Below are 17,934 nucleotides of genomic sequence, written 5' to 3' on the forward strand. Positions count from 1 at the left end.
AACATAGAAAACCTGTTTACCGCCTTCTAAATACATTTTTGTAAACATTATTAGAGCCTTCTAAACTGTGATATGTGAATTTCTGCAATGTAGGATTCTTACTCATAAATGGAAGATTTTTGTAGTCAACGAATAGAAAACCCATTTAGCACCTTGTAAATATGTTTTTGTTAACATTTGAGCCTTCTAAACCGTGATATGTGAATTTCCGCAAAGTAGGATTCTTACTCATAAATGGAATGTTTTTGTAGTCCTGTTTACCGCCTTCCAAATATGTTTTTTCACCCCTAAAGTCACCTTCACACTCATATTAACCAATACAGTTGACATAATTAGACATATTAGACATACTGTAAGACATTACATAGACTGACATAGGTTAGCATTGGGAGAGTTCATTGTTGTTTGTGGGCAGTGTACTTCCTGCTGTGGCTATTGTCTTATCAATTGTATTTTGTATATTGTCTTTTTACTAATAATTTACTAATAGTTTTTACTAAGAATAGGCCGTAGTCAAACACAAAACAAAAAAAAACCCATCAGTATCGGTCATACTGGCATCGTATATTCAGGATCACCCACCCCTGCTATAAATACAGGAGCCCGAATGTGACGTCACTTCCTGACCGTGGCGCTTCCGAGTCTCTGTGAAGCAGCCACTCCACTCTCCAGCAGGTCGCTGTAGTAACGCGTGGGAAGCGGAGGCAGCGAGCAACAGCACACTTAAGAGCTGATAATTATAACAGCAAAAAGCCCACACACTCGTCGCTTTTTTGGCGGTGACGTACAAACGGATACTTATTTTTACCAACTTGACGTCGTCTGGAATTGGAAAAAATACACCCGAGCGAGAACTTTTTTTCCACCCTTTTTTTTGGTTTTCAAGAACCGTCGATAATTAATTCACCGCCATTGTCAAGTAGTTGGCTGTTCCGGGGATTCACAGTTTTTGTGTTCGTTCCGTATTCGAAGCGGTGTTGTCGACCGGAGAAGCTGCTCGGCTCGGCGGCCACCTGACCCTCGGCAAAAAACACGGCGGCTAATGACGCTAAGCTATATATATTGACTCTAAGCTATATAATCACTTAGCTATATATAATGTCGCTAAGATATCAGTCGGGCTAACTTTGCTGTCGCTTGGCTACGAGCTCTGTTAAGTTTGCTAATACAGTAATAACGCCAAGTTGTTGCTAATTTGCGTCGTACTTGTTGAAGTTGCGAGGAGTCTCAGCCAACCCGTCTCGAACGATGCCTTAATCCCCAGACCGCCAGCCACCGCCAGCGCCTCCGCTCTAACGTGGCGCCGCGTCTCCGTCAACACCGCCGGCATGAGCACCGCCGACCCGGAACGCTCGTCGCTCAGCTCCTCCGCCAACTCGGTGGCCTCCAGCGCTCGGACGCTCTCGGCCAACGTGAGGAAGCTTCACAACGCGCTCAACCTGCTGCTCAACGACTTCGAGAGGGAGCAGTTCATCCACTGCCTCAACGTCTACCACTCCAAGCGCAACGTCTACGACTTGGTGCAGACCCTCAACGTCATCCTCAACGCGCCCAGCAAGCGGCAACTTCTACCCATGCTTCGGCTTGTCATCCCCCGGTCTGATCAGCTGCTCTTCGAGCAATACACCTCGGAGGGCCTTTACCTCAAATCAAGCAACGGGAACGCCGGCTCCAGCCCAACACCCCCGGCGCATTTGTCGCCGGAAAACCCGTCTGACTTTCAGGTGGCGCTGCGCGGCTCGCCGGACAGCTTCAGCACCAGCAGCGACGGGACAGCTCCTCTGGTCCCGCTCCTGGGGAGGAACTTCATCCACGAGTCGGCGGGCGAGCTGCGGCAGGTCACCATGAAGCGGCACAAGAGCAACGAGGGCCTGGGCTTCAGTATCCGCGGTGGTTCGGAGCACGGAGTCGGGATCTATGTGTCGCTGGTGGAGCCGGGAAGCCTGGCGGAGAAGGAGGGTCTCAGGATCGGTGACCAGATTATGAAAGTCAACGACAAAGTCTTCGACAAAGTCTCTCACGCTGAAGCAGTTAAGGTACGTGTTCACACACAACAAGCTTTTAAACGGGAATAATTATTCCCTTAATGATGACTAAATGCGCCCACGGGAAGTTCTTAATTAGGTGCGTTTGTGTGCTTGAATGCAGCTGGCAGCCACGGAAGAGTGTGTGTTTACATGTGCTATGTTTGTGTGGGTAGATGTGGGGGCCTGTCCCTATTTGCTGAAGCCCGCTGAATTTCCGCAAAGTAGGATTCTTACTCATAAATGGAATGTTTTACTTGTCTAAGCATAGAAAACCGGTTTACCGCCTTCTAAATACGTTTTTGTAAACATTAGAGCCTTCTAAACCATGATATGTGAATTTTTGCAATGTAGGATTCTGAGTCATAAATGGAAGATTTTTGTAGTCTAAACATAGAAAACCTGTTTACCGCCTTCTAAATACGTTTTTGTAAACATTATTAGAGCCTTCTAAACTGTGATATGTGAATTTCCACAATGTAGTATTCTTATATATAAATGGAAGATTTTTGTAGTCAACGAATAGAAAACCCATTTAGCACCTTGTAAATATGTTTTTGTTAACATCTGAGCCTTCTAAACCGTGATATGTGAATTTCCGCAATGTAGGATTCTGAGTCATAAATGGAAGATTTTTGTAGTCTAAACATAGAAAACCTGTTTACCGCCTTCTAAATACATTTTTGTAAACATTATTAGAGCCTTCTAAACTGTGATATGTGAATTTCCGCAATGTAGGATTCTCATTCATAAATAGAAGATTTTTGGGGTCTCAGGATCGGTGACCAGATTATGAAAGTCAACGACAAAGTGTTCGACAAAGTTTCTCACGCTGAAGCAGTTAAGGTACGTGTTCACGCACAACAAGCTATGTGCTATGTTTGTGTGGGTAGATGTGGGGGCCTGTCCCTATTTGCTGAAGCCCATAAACTACACTATAACTCGAAACACTATTGCGCCTGTGTCAGTCAGTGAGTGTCTGTGTTCATGAACGTAAAGAAAAGCCCATTAGCAAATGAGGTGATACAAAGAGTGTGACTGATTTGTGGACAGTGTGGATTGATTTAAAAGGAGCCAATGTCAGGACCTGGCTCTAGGAGCGCTGTGATCTGTCTTATTGGAAATGCATCATATTTTTCTTTCTATACTTAAGTTATTATTGATTTTATGATGGTTGTGTTTTACACCCCTTTCGGTGTTTCTCAGAGCACTGCAATCTATCTGTGGCATTGAGCAGGGACGGAGTGGCATTGCCTAATTTGCATCATTGAGCATGACGACAATATCTAATGTTTTCCTAATCTTCCAAATCGACATATATACGGTAATCAGAGAAAATAATACATAAACAAAAATAAAAACCTTGTGTGCAGTTAATGTATTTAGTGTGGAGGACAGGAAGTGACATCAGGGTTTTAGCTCGTCATGGTCATGATTATCATGATGATTGTGCCTGTTGTAACATAGTTTAAACCTGCAATCAAAGCCTGTTGTTCCGAGTGTAGTGTATAACACCGATGTACTGTAGAATACTGCATTCATAATTTGAATGTGTCTTGTTAATGCCCTGTATATTTAAGTTCATCTAGTCATTTTTTAATGCTTGAAAATGCTCAATTTAGGCAAAAAACGTGCTCCATGTGCATTTTGTACTAATAATAAGCTGTATTCAGCTACAAAACAGCATAATTTATTAATAAATATATACATGTGATAAGAGTGATACATTATTTCATTTTAGAGTCTCCAAAAGTGTCCAATAATGTTGCTGATTTGTTGCCAGTCTGTTTTTTTAGTTGCTATATTGCCAAGCTAGCAACCCTGAATACCCTCCTACTACATCTTATTCTTTGGCCGACCTGATGTGGATGTGGTGTGTAATTTCCCCAAGTTCCAAAGCTTTTGGGAGACAAATGTGGTGTTTTTTGGCAGGTCACATCAGCCTCTTGTTTATAGGCGCCAAAATGAATTATACAATGAAAAGAAACACCTTGAAACATGGAGGAAGCTTGTTTATGTTCGAAGGCTCTGCTGTATTCGCCATGGGTGTTTTCAATCTGTGTGCAGGGTACAATGCAATCTCAAGACTACAGCCGCATTCTGGAGCCAAATGTGTTGCTGGACATGAACTCTCAGCCAAAACCACTCAAGAATGGATGTGGGCCAAACATCAGCCTATTCCTTCCTTTCTTAAGTGTCCTTATGCGAACCCTGATTTAAATCCAACCGAATGCCTTAGGAAAGAGCTGAAACATGCAGCCGCACTCGAGAAGGCCGCACTCCATGGCTCAAAACACCTGTCAACAGGTGCAGGGGTGTCATAGAGTCACAGGAAGTACTTAATTGCAGTAATTGTTTCAAAAGGTTGTGCAACAAAATGTTCGGTTAAGGGTACCACATTATCTCATGTTTTTTAACTTAATTTAACAAGAGAACATGAAGTTATTGACTTATGGGTGTTTCAGTTCGGGATTATGTAAGTGTACATGTCATTGTACATGAAATCAATCACTATATTGATGAATGGATGTGTGTAACGGATGCTAGCTTGTATGTCTGTACGGATTGTAAACCTTGCAACAGCCCAGGGCTTCTGGCTCACTGGCTAGCACTGCTCGATTTAACTCTCAATGAGTGGGTATGTGTGGGTATGAGTGTGAAGTGTGTTCAAGGAAAACTGGGAAAATGTGCCCATCATCCACAACCATTATGTAGGGCTGGGAGATGTGGACCAAAACATCATATCCTTATATACAATATTAAGGTTGAATATCTATATACAATATTTATCTCCATATTTTTTCCATAAAGTGAGTTCAGACAAAAGTCAAAGACAAATATCAATGCAAAGTTTTATTAAAATGTAAGAAAAATAGCGTCTGAAATGCTAGTCTCATGTTAGCGCTGCCATCTCATGTTCCCCATGACGCCAGATGGCAAACATGGTTGATGTTGTCTTTATCCAGCAACGTTGATATGCAGCCTCTCCTCCTCCATATCTCTGTGGGAATCTCCTGTCACTCGGTGTAGCAAAGAGGTGCTCAAAGCGAACAGGTGCTCTCGAGTGTAAACAATGAGACAAGCTACAAACGTAACAAGGTGAACATCCATAGCTGTGCACTTTCTTAAGGAGTTGGTATGGCACAACTAAGAAAGTACAAATAAAGCACTATTGAACACTAAAAACACAGCAGAAAATACAAAGCTGCTGTAGCTAGCTTGCACTGCAGACCAGCATATCAGCATGACCAGCATATGGTGTGTTGTTGTCGATGCTGGGTTTTTTTTCAGCAGGGAACACAGACAGTCCCATTATAATGAGACAAGGCAAACATTCATTCATTCATTCATTCATTTTCTACCGCTTTTTCCTCACGAGGGTCGCGGGGGTGCTGGAGCCTATCCCAGCTGTCTTCGGGCGAGAGGCGGGGTACACGGACTGGTCGCCAGCCAATCACAGGGCACATATAGACAAACAACCATTCACACTCACATTCATACCTATGGACAATTTAGATTAAATTAACCTAGCATGTTTTTGGAATGTGGGAGGAAACCGGAGTACCCGGAGAAAACCCACGCATGCACGGGGAGAACATGCAAACTCCACACAGAGATGGCTGAGGGTGGAATTGAACTCAGGTCTCCTAGCTGTGAGGTCTGCGCGCTAACCACTTGACCGCCGTGCCGCACCCAAGGCAAACAAATTGAATAAAAATGTTCTGTGGCGGTCCAAATGTAATTGTGGCAGGCTGCCACATATGCATGGGAAAACACTTCCACATAATTGAGTTACTGTAAATATGTACCTTTTCGTGGAAGAGCGTTTAATGTCAATTGCTGGACACAATTTTTAGACCAATTCAATCGGATAATATATTTTTTTCTCCAGACTTATCCAGTCTTATCCAGACTTTTAACACGGTGAACGTTGGACTTTTCAGCCAAGAGAGTTTAGAATAATTTCGTTTTTCCGGCACAGCTTGCAGTCGTGACAAACTGCGCCGCATAATAATGAAAGATGTAGTATTTTGGTGACTTCATTTAGCAGCGTGTGAGGTATGGTTGCTTTGACTGTGCGAAACTTGATTTCATACTGCATGAGTCGGCTTTCATGTTCAATACCTTCATGTTGAAAACAGCCTTTCATCTGAGAATTCAAGGCAATTGATTCCTTCAGCTGTAAATACTCCGTTTGGGAGCGGATGAGGTGTGGAAAAAGAGTGTGGCAGCAGGAGTTTGTGTATCTGTAGGTCTAGTAGGAAACAAAGAACTGCACAAATATATACTTTTTATTCATATTATGCATTTGTCTACAATCCCTATCTTGGTGTTGCTCACTGATTATGTAAAATGTGTCAGCAACATTTACCTCCCACATCTTGCCAACCTCACTTTGCGCTGCCAGAGATTCGCTATTTATTTTCTGTATTTGCATCCAGACAGTCTATTTCTACTACAAAGATGCTACGTACGTCTGGACTCCTATTCCTCTTATTCCTCCTATTGTTCCTTAGTTCTGGTTTCCTGCCCTTTGTCCTGTGTTCCTCTGTTCCTCTGTTCTTCTGTTGGTGGTCTGCTTTACCTTTCTGTTCTCGTGCACTTGCTGCCAGTTCATGTTTGGGATGTTTTTAGTTTAGCCGGGAGCGTGAACTGTTGTCGCCGCATTGTGCTTTGTCTTTTTACTCTTCTCTGTGGGCATCCTGCTACTGCAGTGCCAGCACTAATGAATCAAAATAAACAGTTTGACCTGCATCCTGGGGTCACCACCTGTAGAAATCCTCCCCCTGAGGACTCTAAGTGGGTTTCGAATAGAGGATAAGGGAATCTTATAGAACCAAATTATAGAATGAGGACCAGATTATTTATTCCTCACAACAATACCTAATACAGACGTCCGGGCTTATCTGCAGTCCCTGTATGCCTACAAGTAAGCGTGTCTTATTACAGCACAGCTGCAAAAAAGCACCCTTCCTTTCCCTGCCCGGTCTTTTATACACTCGAGGCTGGAGTCCTGATGCTGGAGTCCTGGACCAATCAGCTTTCGCCACTGCCCTTGCTTGAACCGCTTTCATGGTGTTTCTCCTTTTGTTTGTTCGCTGTGGCATCAAGGCATCTTTCCTTTGCAGGGGCATCAAGGCGTCTGGAACATTCTGCTTTTCCTTTGTTGCAAAGCAAGCTGTCATATGCGTATTCGATGTTTCCACGTTAGTCCTTTTTTGTGTGGGTGCGTGTAGAAGTATCTTTTGTCTGTATTTGTCAGACTATGTTTGTTTTAGCTTATATCTTTAGCTAGCACAATTGAACAACTACCTTCACACCACAAGGCCAAAGCCAAGGGGTGACACTGTGCGACACAAAGTTTGTTTGGTTTTTACTGTCCTTTCAGTGTTTCCAACAGGACTGTGATCTTTTTGTGGCATTGTCCAGGAGTAGGGCGTCATTGCCTAATTTGCATAATTGCCTATAGCAACATTATCTTTTGTTTTTCAGAACAATCAGTTAATTGCACGCACGATTAGGTCATGTTCATACGATAAGATAAGATATGCCTTTATTCGTCCCTCAGTGGGGAAATTTTCATTGCACAGCAGCAAGAGTACAGAATCAGTTAAGCATTACAAAAATACACAATATAAAAAACAAATAATATAAACAATCCAAGTATTAACAAATCAACAGTTTTACTCAGAGTTATACACAACTACAGTATGCAGATAATATGAAACGAGATGAGATATATGACCAGTCTATACACTATGAGATCTTGCTAGTGAGTTAATATGAGGCATTATAGAAGTACATAACATTGTACATCTAATATCGCACTATATTGATGAACAGAGGTGTTATAATGCCCGATCAAGTCAGTTGTGATTGCTTTTCCAGGCTTCTGATTGGCTGAAATGCGTACGGCAGCTGGTGAATATCTTCTTATGCGGACAGAGGTTTTTGTTAACCACAGTAGGGGAAATGTGTTTTTTTTTCATTCATTCATTCATTTTCTACCGCTTCTACAGCTGGAGCCTATCCCAGCTGTGTTCGGGTGAGACCCTGGACTGGTGGCCAGCCAATCACAGGGCACATATAGACAAACAACCATTCACACTCATATTCATACCTATGGACAATTTGGAGTTTGTTTTTGGAATGTGGGAGGAAACCGGAGTACCTGGAGAAAACCCATGCATGCACGGGGAGAACAGATCCACAACAAACTCCACACAGATGCCCGAGGGTGGAATCAAGGGTGGAATCAAACTTGGGTCTCCTAACTGTGTGGCCTGGGCGCAAACCCCAGGCCAATATCTGGTTTTGTGTGCCTTAACTCTGTAACAAAGTGTAATGTCATTCAATTGAACGCTGCAAAAAATTCCAATTGTGTGTGCACCTGGACTTTATTTTGTCTCCCTTTCAGTTTTTTAGTGAGCACAGAACAAGGCATGTATATCTGCAAGGTTTGTGACAGCAATGGATTGTTGCACCACACTCGGGGCGAGTCGAGGGCTAAGAGCTGTATTATCATCTTTGTCTCGTCTGACTTTTCCGTTTGTTAGAGTGTGCTGTGAGCAGATGTGACGTGACCAAAGAGAGATAAACACTATTATCATCAGATGTCTGCGTTCCCCTCAGACATTTAATCGGATTGTTCAGATGGAGTGTAGGAGTCAGAACAATAGAGCAGAGGCACTAAGTTAGCCTTAAGAGGTGACTGTAGTAGCCTTATTAAAGAGCATTGTTTACACTGTAAACTCATGTAAACCCAGGGCTCTACATTAAAAACAAAAATGACTTGCCCATGGGGAATCCTTAAGGTGAGAACTACTTGCCCGAACATGTAAAATGAAAAGACTGCCATAATGATATCATCTCATTTTTGTGGCATCACATGAGAATCTCAAATAAAGATGAAATGATTATCATTTCTTGTGGTTGTTTTCCTACATAGATCATGACGTTGCATTGAAATCTGGATTGTCAAGAGACTTCTAGGCACTTTGCCTTGATAAATAAAAGTAGTCGTCGTAGTAAGCAGTGATATTTATAAGTTGTGTACCACAATGAAACAATATTGAATAGACACATTTGTGTACTAGTCAAGTGTTTTTAATCCAGAAAAAAATGCTCAATGGTCAAACAATAATTTGTGAAGCAAAGGTGAGAAAAATACACAGAGAAATGGAAGCGCTAGATTTTGTAGCTTGTGCAAAATCAGCACTTGGTATTGGATCTAATCGGTGGTGTTTCATTGTGACCACTTCAAATTGTCACAATTTGTCTTGGAGGCACTGTTTCATCACTTTTTGGTGTTTTCCTTCAGAAGTTGTTGAAGAATTAGACGATGATAGATGTTTTCATAGTCAAACCATCGCTGATTGGTTGATCGCGAACAAGAACGGGTGTGGGTAAAACGCGGACTGTGGACTGCGGTCTAAATAAACCATTCTGATTGGTCCATTTCAAGATTTGCAAGGATTGGTTTGCATATTACCACCGGAATTACACAGTCCGTGTTTTACCAACACCCAACAAGAACCGCTTTTAAAAAAACTCTTGGCAGTATGGCATGCCAAAGTGCACTTGCCCGATGGGAATATCACTGATTGGATTTACTTGCCCCAATTTTGTTTTAACTTGCCCCGGGCCATCGGTACATCGTTATTGTCGAGAAAACCTGAAACCATGTCTAAATCTTTGACATTCATTTTACTTGTTGTATGTTTGGGGCGGCACGGTGATCGAGTGGTTAGCGCGCAGACCTCACAGCGAGGAGACCAGGGTTCAATTCCACCCTCGGCCATCTCTGTGTGGCGTTTGCATGTTCTCCCCGTGCATGCGTGGGTTTTCTCTGGGTACTCCGGTTTCCTCCCACATTCCAAAAACATTCTAGGTTAATTAGCCACTCCAAATTGTCCATAGGTATGAATGTGAGTGTGAATGGTTGTTTGTCTATATGTGCCCTGTGATTGGCTGGCCACCAGTCCAGGGTGTCCCCGCCTCTCGCCCGAAGACAGCTAGCACCCCCCGCGACCCTCGTGAGGATAAGCGGTAGAAAATGAATGAATGAATGTTGTATGTTTGATGCGGTGGTGCTAGTATCTCCAAGCGCTATAAGTTGTGGTTATGTGAATATTTCTCTAAGGTGGTTCATAACTTTCATCGGATTGTTAAAGCGGTCTGCAAAAAAGGTTGAGAAGCAATGCTCTTTAGGAAGGGATAAAAAGTATATATAAGTTTCAAGGTTGATACCTGGGCTGCAGCCAGCCACTTTGGCATGCCAGGACTTGGTCACAAGGCAGTGCAATGAACAACTGAGTGCTTCAGAGCAGTTCTGCAGACTGTTAATGGACCACGTGTTCATTGTTTGGCTGGGATGACAGGGAAATCTGGCCAAATAAGGTTATCGGATCAATCTGTACCTGTGAAGTGGCACTTGGTTGCATACATTACAAGACCAAAGTAATATCTTTAATTTGTGGCATAACGTCATCTTATCATTTCATATAATTCGAACATGATTCAAATGTCACACAGAGAGGTGTGAAGTGATTTTGAGCACAGAACATGCTAACCACTTTGGCCAAGGTGTTGCTGCCAACCTTAACATGCTGAGATGTTGACAATAGATTACACCTCTGACGTTGACATAAATGTCAGCACGACAAGGCCACAATGACCATCAATTGAGGGTGAGTAATGCGCAGTATGAGCTGGATTATTAACAGTGAATACTATTCAGTATCCAGCTCACGGTGGGTTATTTAGCAGGAACACTCAATAAAACATGCACAGTTAGTCAGCTGCTTTGTTTGGGCACTTGCTCCCGGAGAATAATAAAGTACAAGGCAGCAGACTAATTTTGTACAATAACCGAGACAGTGTATGATAACTGAGGCACAATTTTGGTGATAATTGTTGTCGTAAATCAAATCATAGAAAAACTGGCACGATCGAAAACCAAAGTTTAACTGTACAACTGTTCCTTGCTACATCATGGCTCCAACCTCACGCTGTCGCGTTTTTTTCCAGAAATTAATTAACAAACGATTGCTGTTTAGTGGTTATTGAAGGAGAAGTTATTGTAGTATTCTGGTCACTAGGTGTCAGTAATGTTACATTGGTGAGATGTGACATTACATTACCTTCAGACCACATGTTTAAAAAAGACCCTCGCATTAAGTGTGGAAGTGGTACATGTTTGGCCTCTTACTTCATCCTCTAATAATGTAAAAATGTTAATTACAAAGTTATAAACAGGTTTTCTATGCACTAACTACAAAAATATTCAGTATTCAAGTTTTTGATATTTAATCCTAATTCGCGGAAATTAACTGATCAATTATTACTTAAGTTATTGAATATGTTTGATACAAGAGCAATGTATACATGTTATACAGATAGGTAAATTATCCTTACATGGAAAACTTTATCAAATCAACTTGACCAACTTGGGGCCTGGGGGTTCCATGAGGCTGGGTGGGAGACACATTGTCTTTGATCCAGCCATTGCATTAGATCACATTACATTGTGTAGCTAATGATGTCGCTGGTGTCAGTAATGTTACATTGTAATGTTACATTGGTGAGATGTGACATTACATTACCTTCAGACCACATGTTTAGAAAAGCCTCTCCCATTAAGTGTGGAAGTGGTACATTTTTGGCTTCTTACTTTATCCTCTAATAATGTAAAAAATGTTAATTACAAAGTTATGAACAGGTTTTCTATGCACTAACTACAAAAATATTCTGGTTTTTGATATTTAATCCTAATTTGCGGAAATTAAATGATCAATTATTACTTAAGTTATTGAATATGTTTGATACAAGAGCAATGTATACATGTTACACAGATAGGAGAGTTATCCTTACATGACCTCTGTTCTGGTGCTTCATAGAAAACTTTATCAAATCAACTTGACCAACTTGGGGCCTGGGGGTTCCATGAGGCTGGGTGGGAGACACATTGTCTTTGATACAGCCATTGCATTAGATCGCATTACATTGTGTAGCTAATGATGTCGCTGGTTTATGTACTTCCTGTTTCTTTGTCCTTAGTATTTCAGTTATGAAGACCACTCTCTTTCCTCAAAGGCAAACATTAAAAAAAAAAAAAAGAGCTTTTTATTCAGTCTGGGTAGGCAGCGAGGAACTATTTTAGTTTCTTGGGCGTTTAATCATAGCTGAGGGCTGACAAGATGGAGTGCTGGTTTGATGTTTGGATCGCTGTACAGAGAATAAACAATGAGGGAAAGCAGCAGAAGGTACATGGATCGTACATGGTTGACTTTAAAGCCATGTGGCCTACCAAGCTTTGTCGTGGTTGCCCATCCAATGTACCTGCTACATGTTCCGTGCTGTATTTTTGGTTCTGCACCGTGGCTAACGCTGTCATTCCATTTGATGTCCATCTGTGTTTGCGCTTGGATTTCAAGGTCTTGCTTGTTGCTTGCAAATTGAAAAGCACCTTCCTAAAGCAAGTGCCTCTGGCAACGCACAACTACCATACCATCTACCGGTTGAATGCCGAGCCACTCAGACAGTCCTATTATAATGAGATTGTCAGCAAGGGCGAGCAGAATCTAAAAATAAACAGATGAAAGGAATGGGAAATCCTTGTAATAAACTACCAAATTCTTTGCAACTGGGTTGGCTTATTGTAGGGGAATTTATTTGACAAGCCGTAGCAGATGGACATTCATGCAGTTAGAACGCCATCAAAGTATGTGGCATCTGTGGCACTGTTTCACATGAAGTTTTAATTGGCATATTTATTGTGTGGAGTCAAGCATAGACCAACGTAATAATCAAGCACTTCTTATTCATATTCATTCCCATCAGCCTCCACGGTTGATAAAGAATCTATTTTCCAAGAGAGACCCATCCAGGAAAGCAGCGTTGCAACGGTGGAGTTACCTGACAAGAGAGGCAATACAATAGAAAAACAGTCAAGCAAGTGAGATTTAATTCGAGCATAGTTCTCTGTCCCTAAAAGTCGACTTGAATTCCCAAAGACTGAAGAGTTATTTTTAAGTGCTGAAAATCCATTCCAAGATGACAGGGGTGCACATTTGACAGCATTTCCCCCAGGTTTTGTCCTTAACCGTTTGCAAGGTGCAGTGCGAGAAAAGAGCCTTTTCTTGTTGAACAAAGCAGCCCAACAACAGCTTTGAGTATGAAGGTTAATCATTCTGAAGGCCTATGGACATACAAGAAGGGGGTATCCCACAGGGGGATGGAGAGTGCAATGATGAATTTTATTTGCAAGTAATGAAACGCATGGCACAATGATATACAGTCTCTACGTTTTGAAGTATTGATTAGTTGTGCTCATGAAAAGCAGATCCTTGCAGTCCAGTAAGGGCAGAGATGTTGTGGGGATCATATAGAGTGGAGTCACGGCCCTGCAAATTTGAGAAAAAACACATCTCATTCATAATAAAAGTACATAATAATTTATGAATGCGTGCTAATGTGCAGCATACATGTACTACTGTTAAAAGACTCCCACAATTTTGGCGTGTTTAACTTTTGCACTGTTGGGCGGTCCTTGAACACACCATCCTCGGAGTAGCTGGCCAAACAAAATGACCCCCAAAAACACAGTGACAACTCATCCAAGAGGTCACAAAAGACCTCACAACAACATCTCAAGAACGGCAGGCCTCAGTTAAGGTCAGTGTTTGACCCCACGATAGGAAGGACACTGGGCAAAGAGTTGGCACAAGACCAAAACCACTCCTGAACAAAAACAACATTAAGGCTAATCTGAATTTTGCCAGAAATCATCTTGATTATTCCCAAAATCTTTGGGAAAATAAAAGTTTGGTAATGGTAACGGTTTTATTTCATTTGAATATGCATCAGATTACAATTTGTCACGCTCCACCTGAACTATGATTCGGTAGCTTGGGTGGTATAGTCATGCTCCTTGTTTGTATTGCTTACTAATTCTGTTGTCCCTTTTAGATTTCTCCACTCCCACTTTGGGAGGAGCCACAGGACGTGCCACAGCTGTTCCTCATTACATTTCCCCCATTTATACCCACCTGTGGCGACTGGAGGGTACTCGGCTATTGTTCTGGTCTCCACGCCACATGCTCACGCGTCGGACCTTCTGGCTACTTCTACTATCCCGGGTGCCCTCCAGTCGACGTGGACTGCTCCTGCTGCACGCCCTGTGGCCCCCTCGATCCCTGTACTTTGATTTCCTGGTTTTTACCCGCGGCATCTTTTCGTTCCTTTTACATGCCGTTGTCCTTGGTTACCCCCTCGTTGTCACGTAAGCCAATTAAAAGACTTGAAGTGCAACTGAACACGGTGTCCTCTGCATCCTGGGATCCGAACCCGGTTCCTATCGCCGCCTCGTCACAGAATAGCCGAGTCAGGTATGGATCCCGCAGAGGACGACGGGGTGCGACAAGCCCTCAGAGCCCACGGCCAGCGAATAAGCCATCACGAGCAAACCCTTAACGAGCTAACCACACTCGTTAGGGAGCTACACGCGCAGCTGTCAAGCAGGCCCGCTACCTCCACGCCAGATCCTCTTCCACATGCCGCCGGAAGCGCAGCTGGCGCGCTGCCTCCCAACTACTTCCCCCGGGAGCCCAGTATCCCCCACCCCATGAGGTACGAAGGGGATTTCGGACAATGCCGGTTGTTCATCCACCAGTGCTCCCTCATTTTTGCACAACAGCCTCACACATATGCCACGGAAGCAGCCAAGGTGGCGTACATGCTCAGCTTGCTAGCGGGACGTGCGGCAAGCTGGGCGATGTCGGTGTGTGAGGTGAAACCAGAGCTGTGCGCCAGCCTACCTCTGTTCATCGCGGAACTCCGGAGCGTATTCGACCACCCGGTGAGAGAGAGAGAGGCAGGCAGCCGCCTCCTCGTGATTCGGCAGGACGGCGCGTCAGTGGCCGACCACTCAATCTCCTTCCGTATCCTGGCGGCAGAGAGCGGCTGGAACGACAAGGCGCTGCGAAGTGCGTACCGGGCGAGCCTCAGCCAACGTGTGCAGGACGAGTTGGCCGCTCGGGATGAGACGCAGACGCTGGAGGAGCTAATCTCGCTATCCATTAGCCTTGACAACCGGCTGCGGGAGCGCAGCGCGCAGCGAAGGGCGGAGCCTCTCATACCAACACGCCGGCTCCAACCTCCACCTCCCGGGGCTCTTCCGGCTCCGCTCCTTCCTCCCTCCTCTAGCGGCGGGGCGCCGTCTGGCGACGTCGGGGGCGTCGTCCCCATGCAGCTGGGAGCCAGCCGCCTTTCGTCGGCGGAGAGGAGTCGCCGTCTACGCCTGCGGCTGTGCCTGTACTGCGGGAGCCCCACACATATGATTTCCCGCTGCCCGGTACGCCCACCACGTCAACGCTCATCCTCCACCGGGGATATTCCCCAGCTGCTGGCACTCCCCGCTCCTACCACACCGGCGACGTCATCCTCCCTGGTGGGTCGACTTCAGGTCGAAGGTACGATATCCTGGGCGGGGGGAGTTTCTCCCATCACTGCATTAATTGACTCCGGGGCAGATGAGAACTTCATCGATAGCGGACTGGTCAGTTCTCTTAAAATTCCCACAGTCGAACTCGTCCACCACAAGAATGTCCGCTCGCTTGATGGGCGCCACCTGGCTTGTATTACGCATCAGACATGCACCTTATCCTTACTACTGTCGGGTAACCACCAAGAGGTCACTAAATTTTTTCTTATGCCCTCTCGCTCAGCGCCGTTAGTACTTGGGCTCCCCTGGCTTCGCCAGCACGGTCCTAACTTTGATTGGAAGACGTTAACTATTTCCAACTGGAGCGCGTATTGTCACAGCCGTTGTCTTCGTGCCGCCTTACCCCCCGCGCCCCCTGTCGGCTTAACCACCATTGACCGCCCAGACCTGTCCCTGGTTCCGGGGGAGTATCATTCCATTAGTGACGTGTTCCGCAAAGACCGGGCCATGACCCTTCCGCCTCACCGTCCCTATGACTGCGCCATTGATTTGCTTCCCGGGTCACCACTCCCCGCATCACGCTTGTACAATATCTCTCAACCCGAACACCGTGCTCTCGAGGAGTACATCTCCACCTCCCTCGCTGCCGGTCACATCCGACCATCATCTTCCCCCCTCGCGGCAGGGTTCTTCTTTGTCAAAAAGAAAGACGGCTCCCTACGCCCCTGCATCGACTTTCGTGCTCTTAATAAAATCACGGTCAGGAATAAATATCCCCTTCCCCTTCTCAATTCTGCTTTTACTTCCCTGCACGAGGCCGCCGTGTTTACTAAGCTCGATCTACGTAGCGCCTATCACCTGGTGCGTGTCCGGGAGGGCGATGAGTGGAAAACAGCCTTTAATACGCCGCTCGGGCATTTCGAATACCTCGTGATGCCCTTCGGCCTTACTAACGCCCCTGCCGTCTTCCAATGCCTGATAAATGATATCTTGCGGGACATGATTGGTCGTTTCGTGTTCGTTTACCTGGACGATATTTTAATTTTTTCCCCCTCCGTTTCGGTACACCGCCAGCAGGTCCGATTAGTCCTCCAGAGACTCCTGGAGAACAGACTATTTGTCAAACCCCAGAAGTGTACGTTTCATGCTTCCGCTGTGTCTTTCCTGGGGTTTATAGTGGAGAAAGGCCAACTCAGACCCGACCCTGCCAAGGTTCAGGCAGTGGTTGACTGGCCTACTCCTACGTCAAGGAAGCTGTTGCAGAGGTTCCTGGGGTTCGCCAACTTTTACCGTCGTTTTATTCGGAACTTCAGTAAGGTGGCAGAACCCTTGAATAAGCTTACTTCATCCAAGGTACCCTTTTTGTGGTCTCCGGAGGCTACAAGGGCCTTCCAGCGCCTCAAATCCCTGTTTACGTCCGCTCCCGTACTGGTACATCCTAACCCCTCTCTCCCTTTTTTTGTTGAGGTCGACGCTTCCGACTCTGGGGTCGGGGCCGTGCTCTCCCAGCGCTCCACCACCGATCAGAAACTGCACCCCTGTGCCTTCCTCTCCCGTCGTCTATCTCCGGCCGAGAGTAATTATGACATTGGGAATCGGGAGCTCCTGGCGGTGGTACTGGCCTTACAAGAATGGAGGCATTGGCTGGAGGGCGCCACTCACCCCTTTACCATCTACACGGACCATCGGAATCTGGCCTACATCCGCTCTGCCCACCGCCTGAACCCCCGGCAGGCAAGGTGGGCCCTCTTCCTTACCAGGTTTGACTTCTGCATCACCTTTCGCCCGGGGTCACTCAATGGGAAGCCGGACGCCCTGTCCAGGATGTTTGCGCCCGCAGTTGAGGACTCCCTCCCAGAGACCATCCTGCCACAGTCCCGAATCATAGGGGCCCTGCGATGGGAGGTAGAGAGGCGCGTGGCAGAGGCGGCCAAGGACTCACCCACCCCAGCTGGATGCCCCCCCAACCGCTTGTTCGTCCCGGTGGCACTCCGTCCCGAGGTGCTGGTGTGGGCTCACGCCTCTAAAATCGCCTGCCACCCCGGGGCTCGACGGACCGCCTTCCTCCTGGCTCAGCGGTTCTGGTGGCCTACCCTTCATGCTGACACCAGGAGCTTTGTCGCAGCCTGCTCCGTCTGCGCCAGGAATAAATCTTCTCATCAGCCTCCTGCTGGATTGCTACGACCCCTTCCAGTCCCGTCCCGGCCCTGGACCCATATCGCTTTGGACTTTGTTACCGGATTGCCCCCATCTAGTGGCTTTACCGTTATTCTGACCATTGTGGACAGATTTTCTAAATTGACACACTTCGTCCCCCTCCGCAAGCTCCCCTCCTCAATGGAGACGGCCAAACTCTTGGTCCTGCATGTGGTCCGCCTGCACGGGATCCCACAGGACATAGTGTCTGACAGGGGCCCTCAATTTTCTTCAGCCACTTGGAGGGCTTTCTGTAAGTCCCTGGGGGCC

General features: G+C 45.5%; 1 protein-coding gene across 4 annotated transcripts in view; it reads left to right on the plus strand.

Moving 5' to 3' along the window:
* Window positions 1–640: 640 nt before the first annotated feature.
* Window positions 641–17,934, plus strand: part of whrna (whirlin a) — a 160,521-nt gene continuing 143,227 nt past the window's right edge. For all 4 annotated transcript variants that reach the window (XM_058064923.1, XM_058064926.1, XM_058064924.1 and 1 more), the window contains exon 1: window positions 641–2,036. In XM_058064923.1, the coding sequence (XP_057920906.1) occupies window positions 1,329–2,036 (708 nt within the window). In that variant the 5' untranslated portion in view covers window positions 641–1,328. The remainder of the gene's footprint in view (window positions 2,037–17,934) is intronic.

Source organism: Doryrhamphus excisus, chromosome 2, assembly GCF_030265055.1.
Source record: "Doryrhamphus excisus isolate RoL2022-K1 chromosome 2, RoL_Dexc_1.0, whole genome shotgun sequence".
NCBI lineage: Eukaryota > Metazoa > Chordata > Actinopteri > Syngnathiformes > Syngnathidae > Doryrhamphus > Doryrhamphus excisus.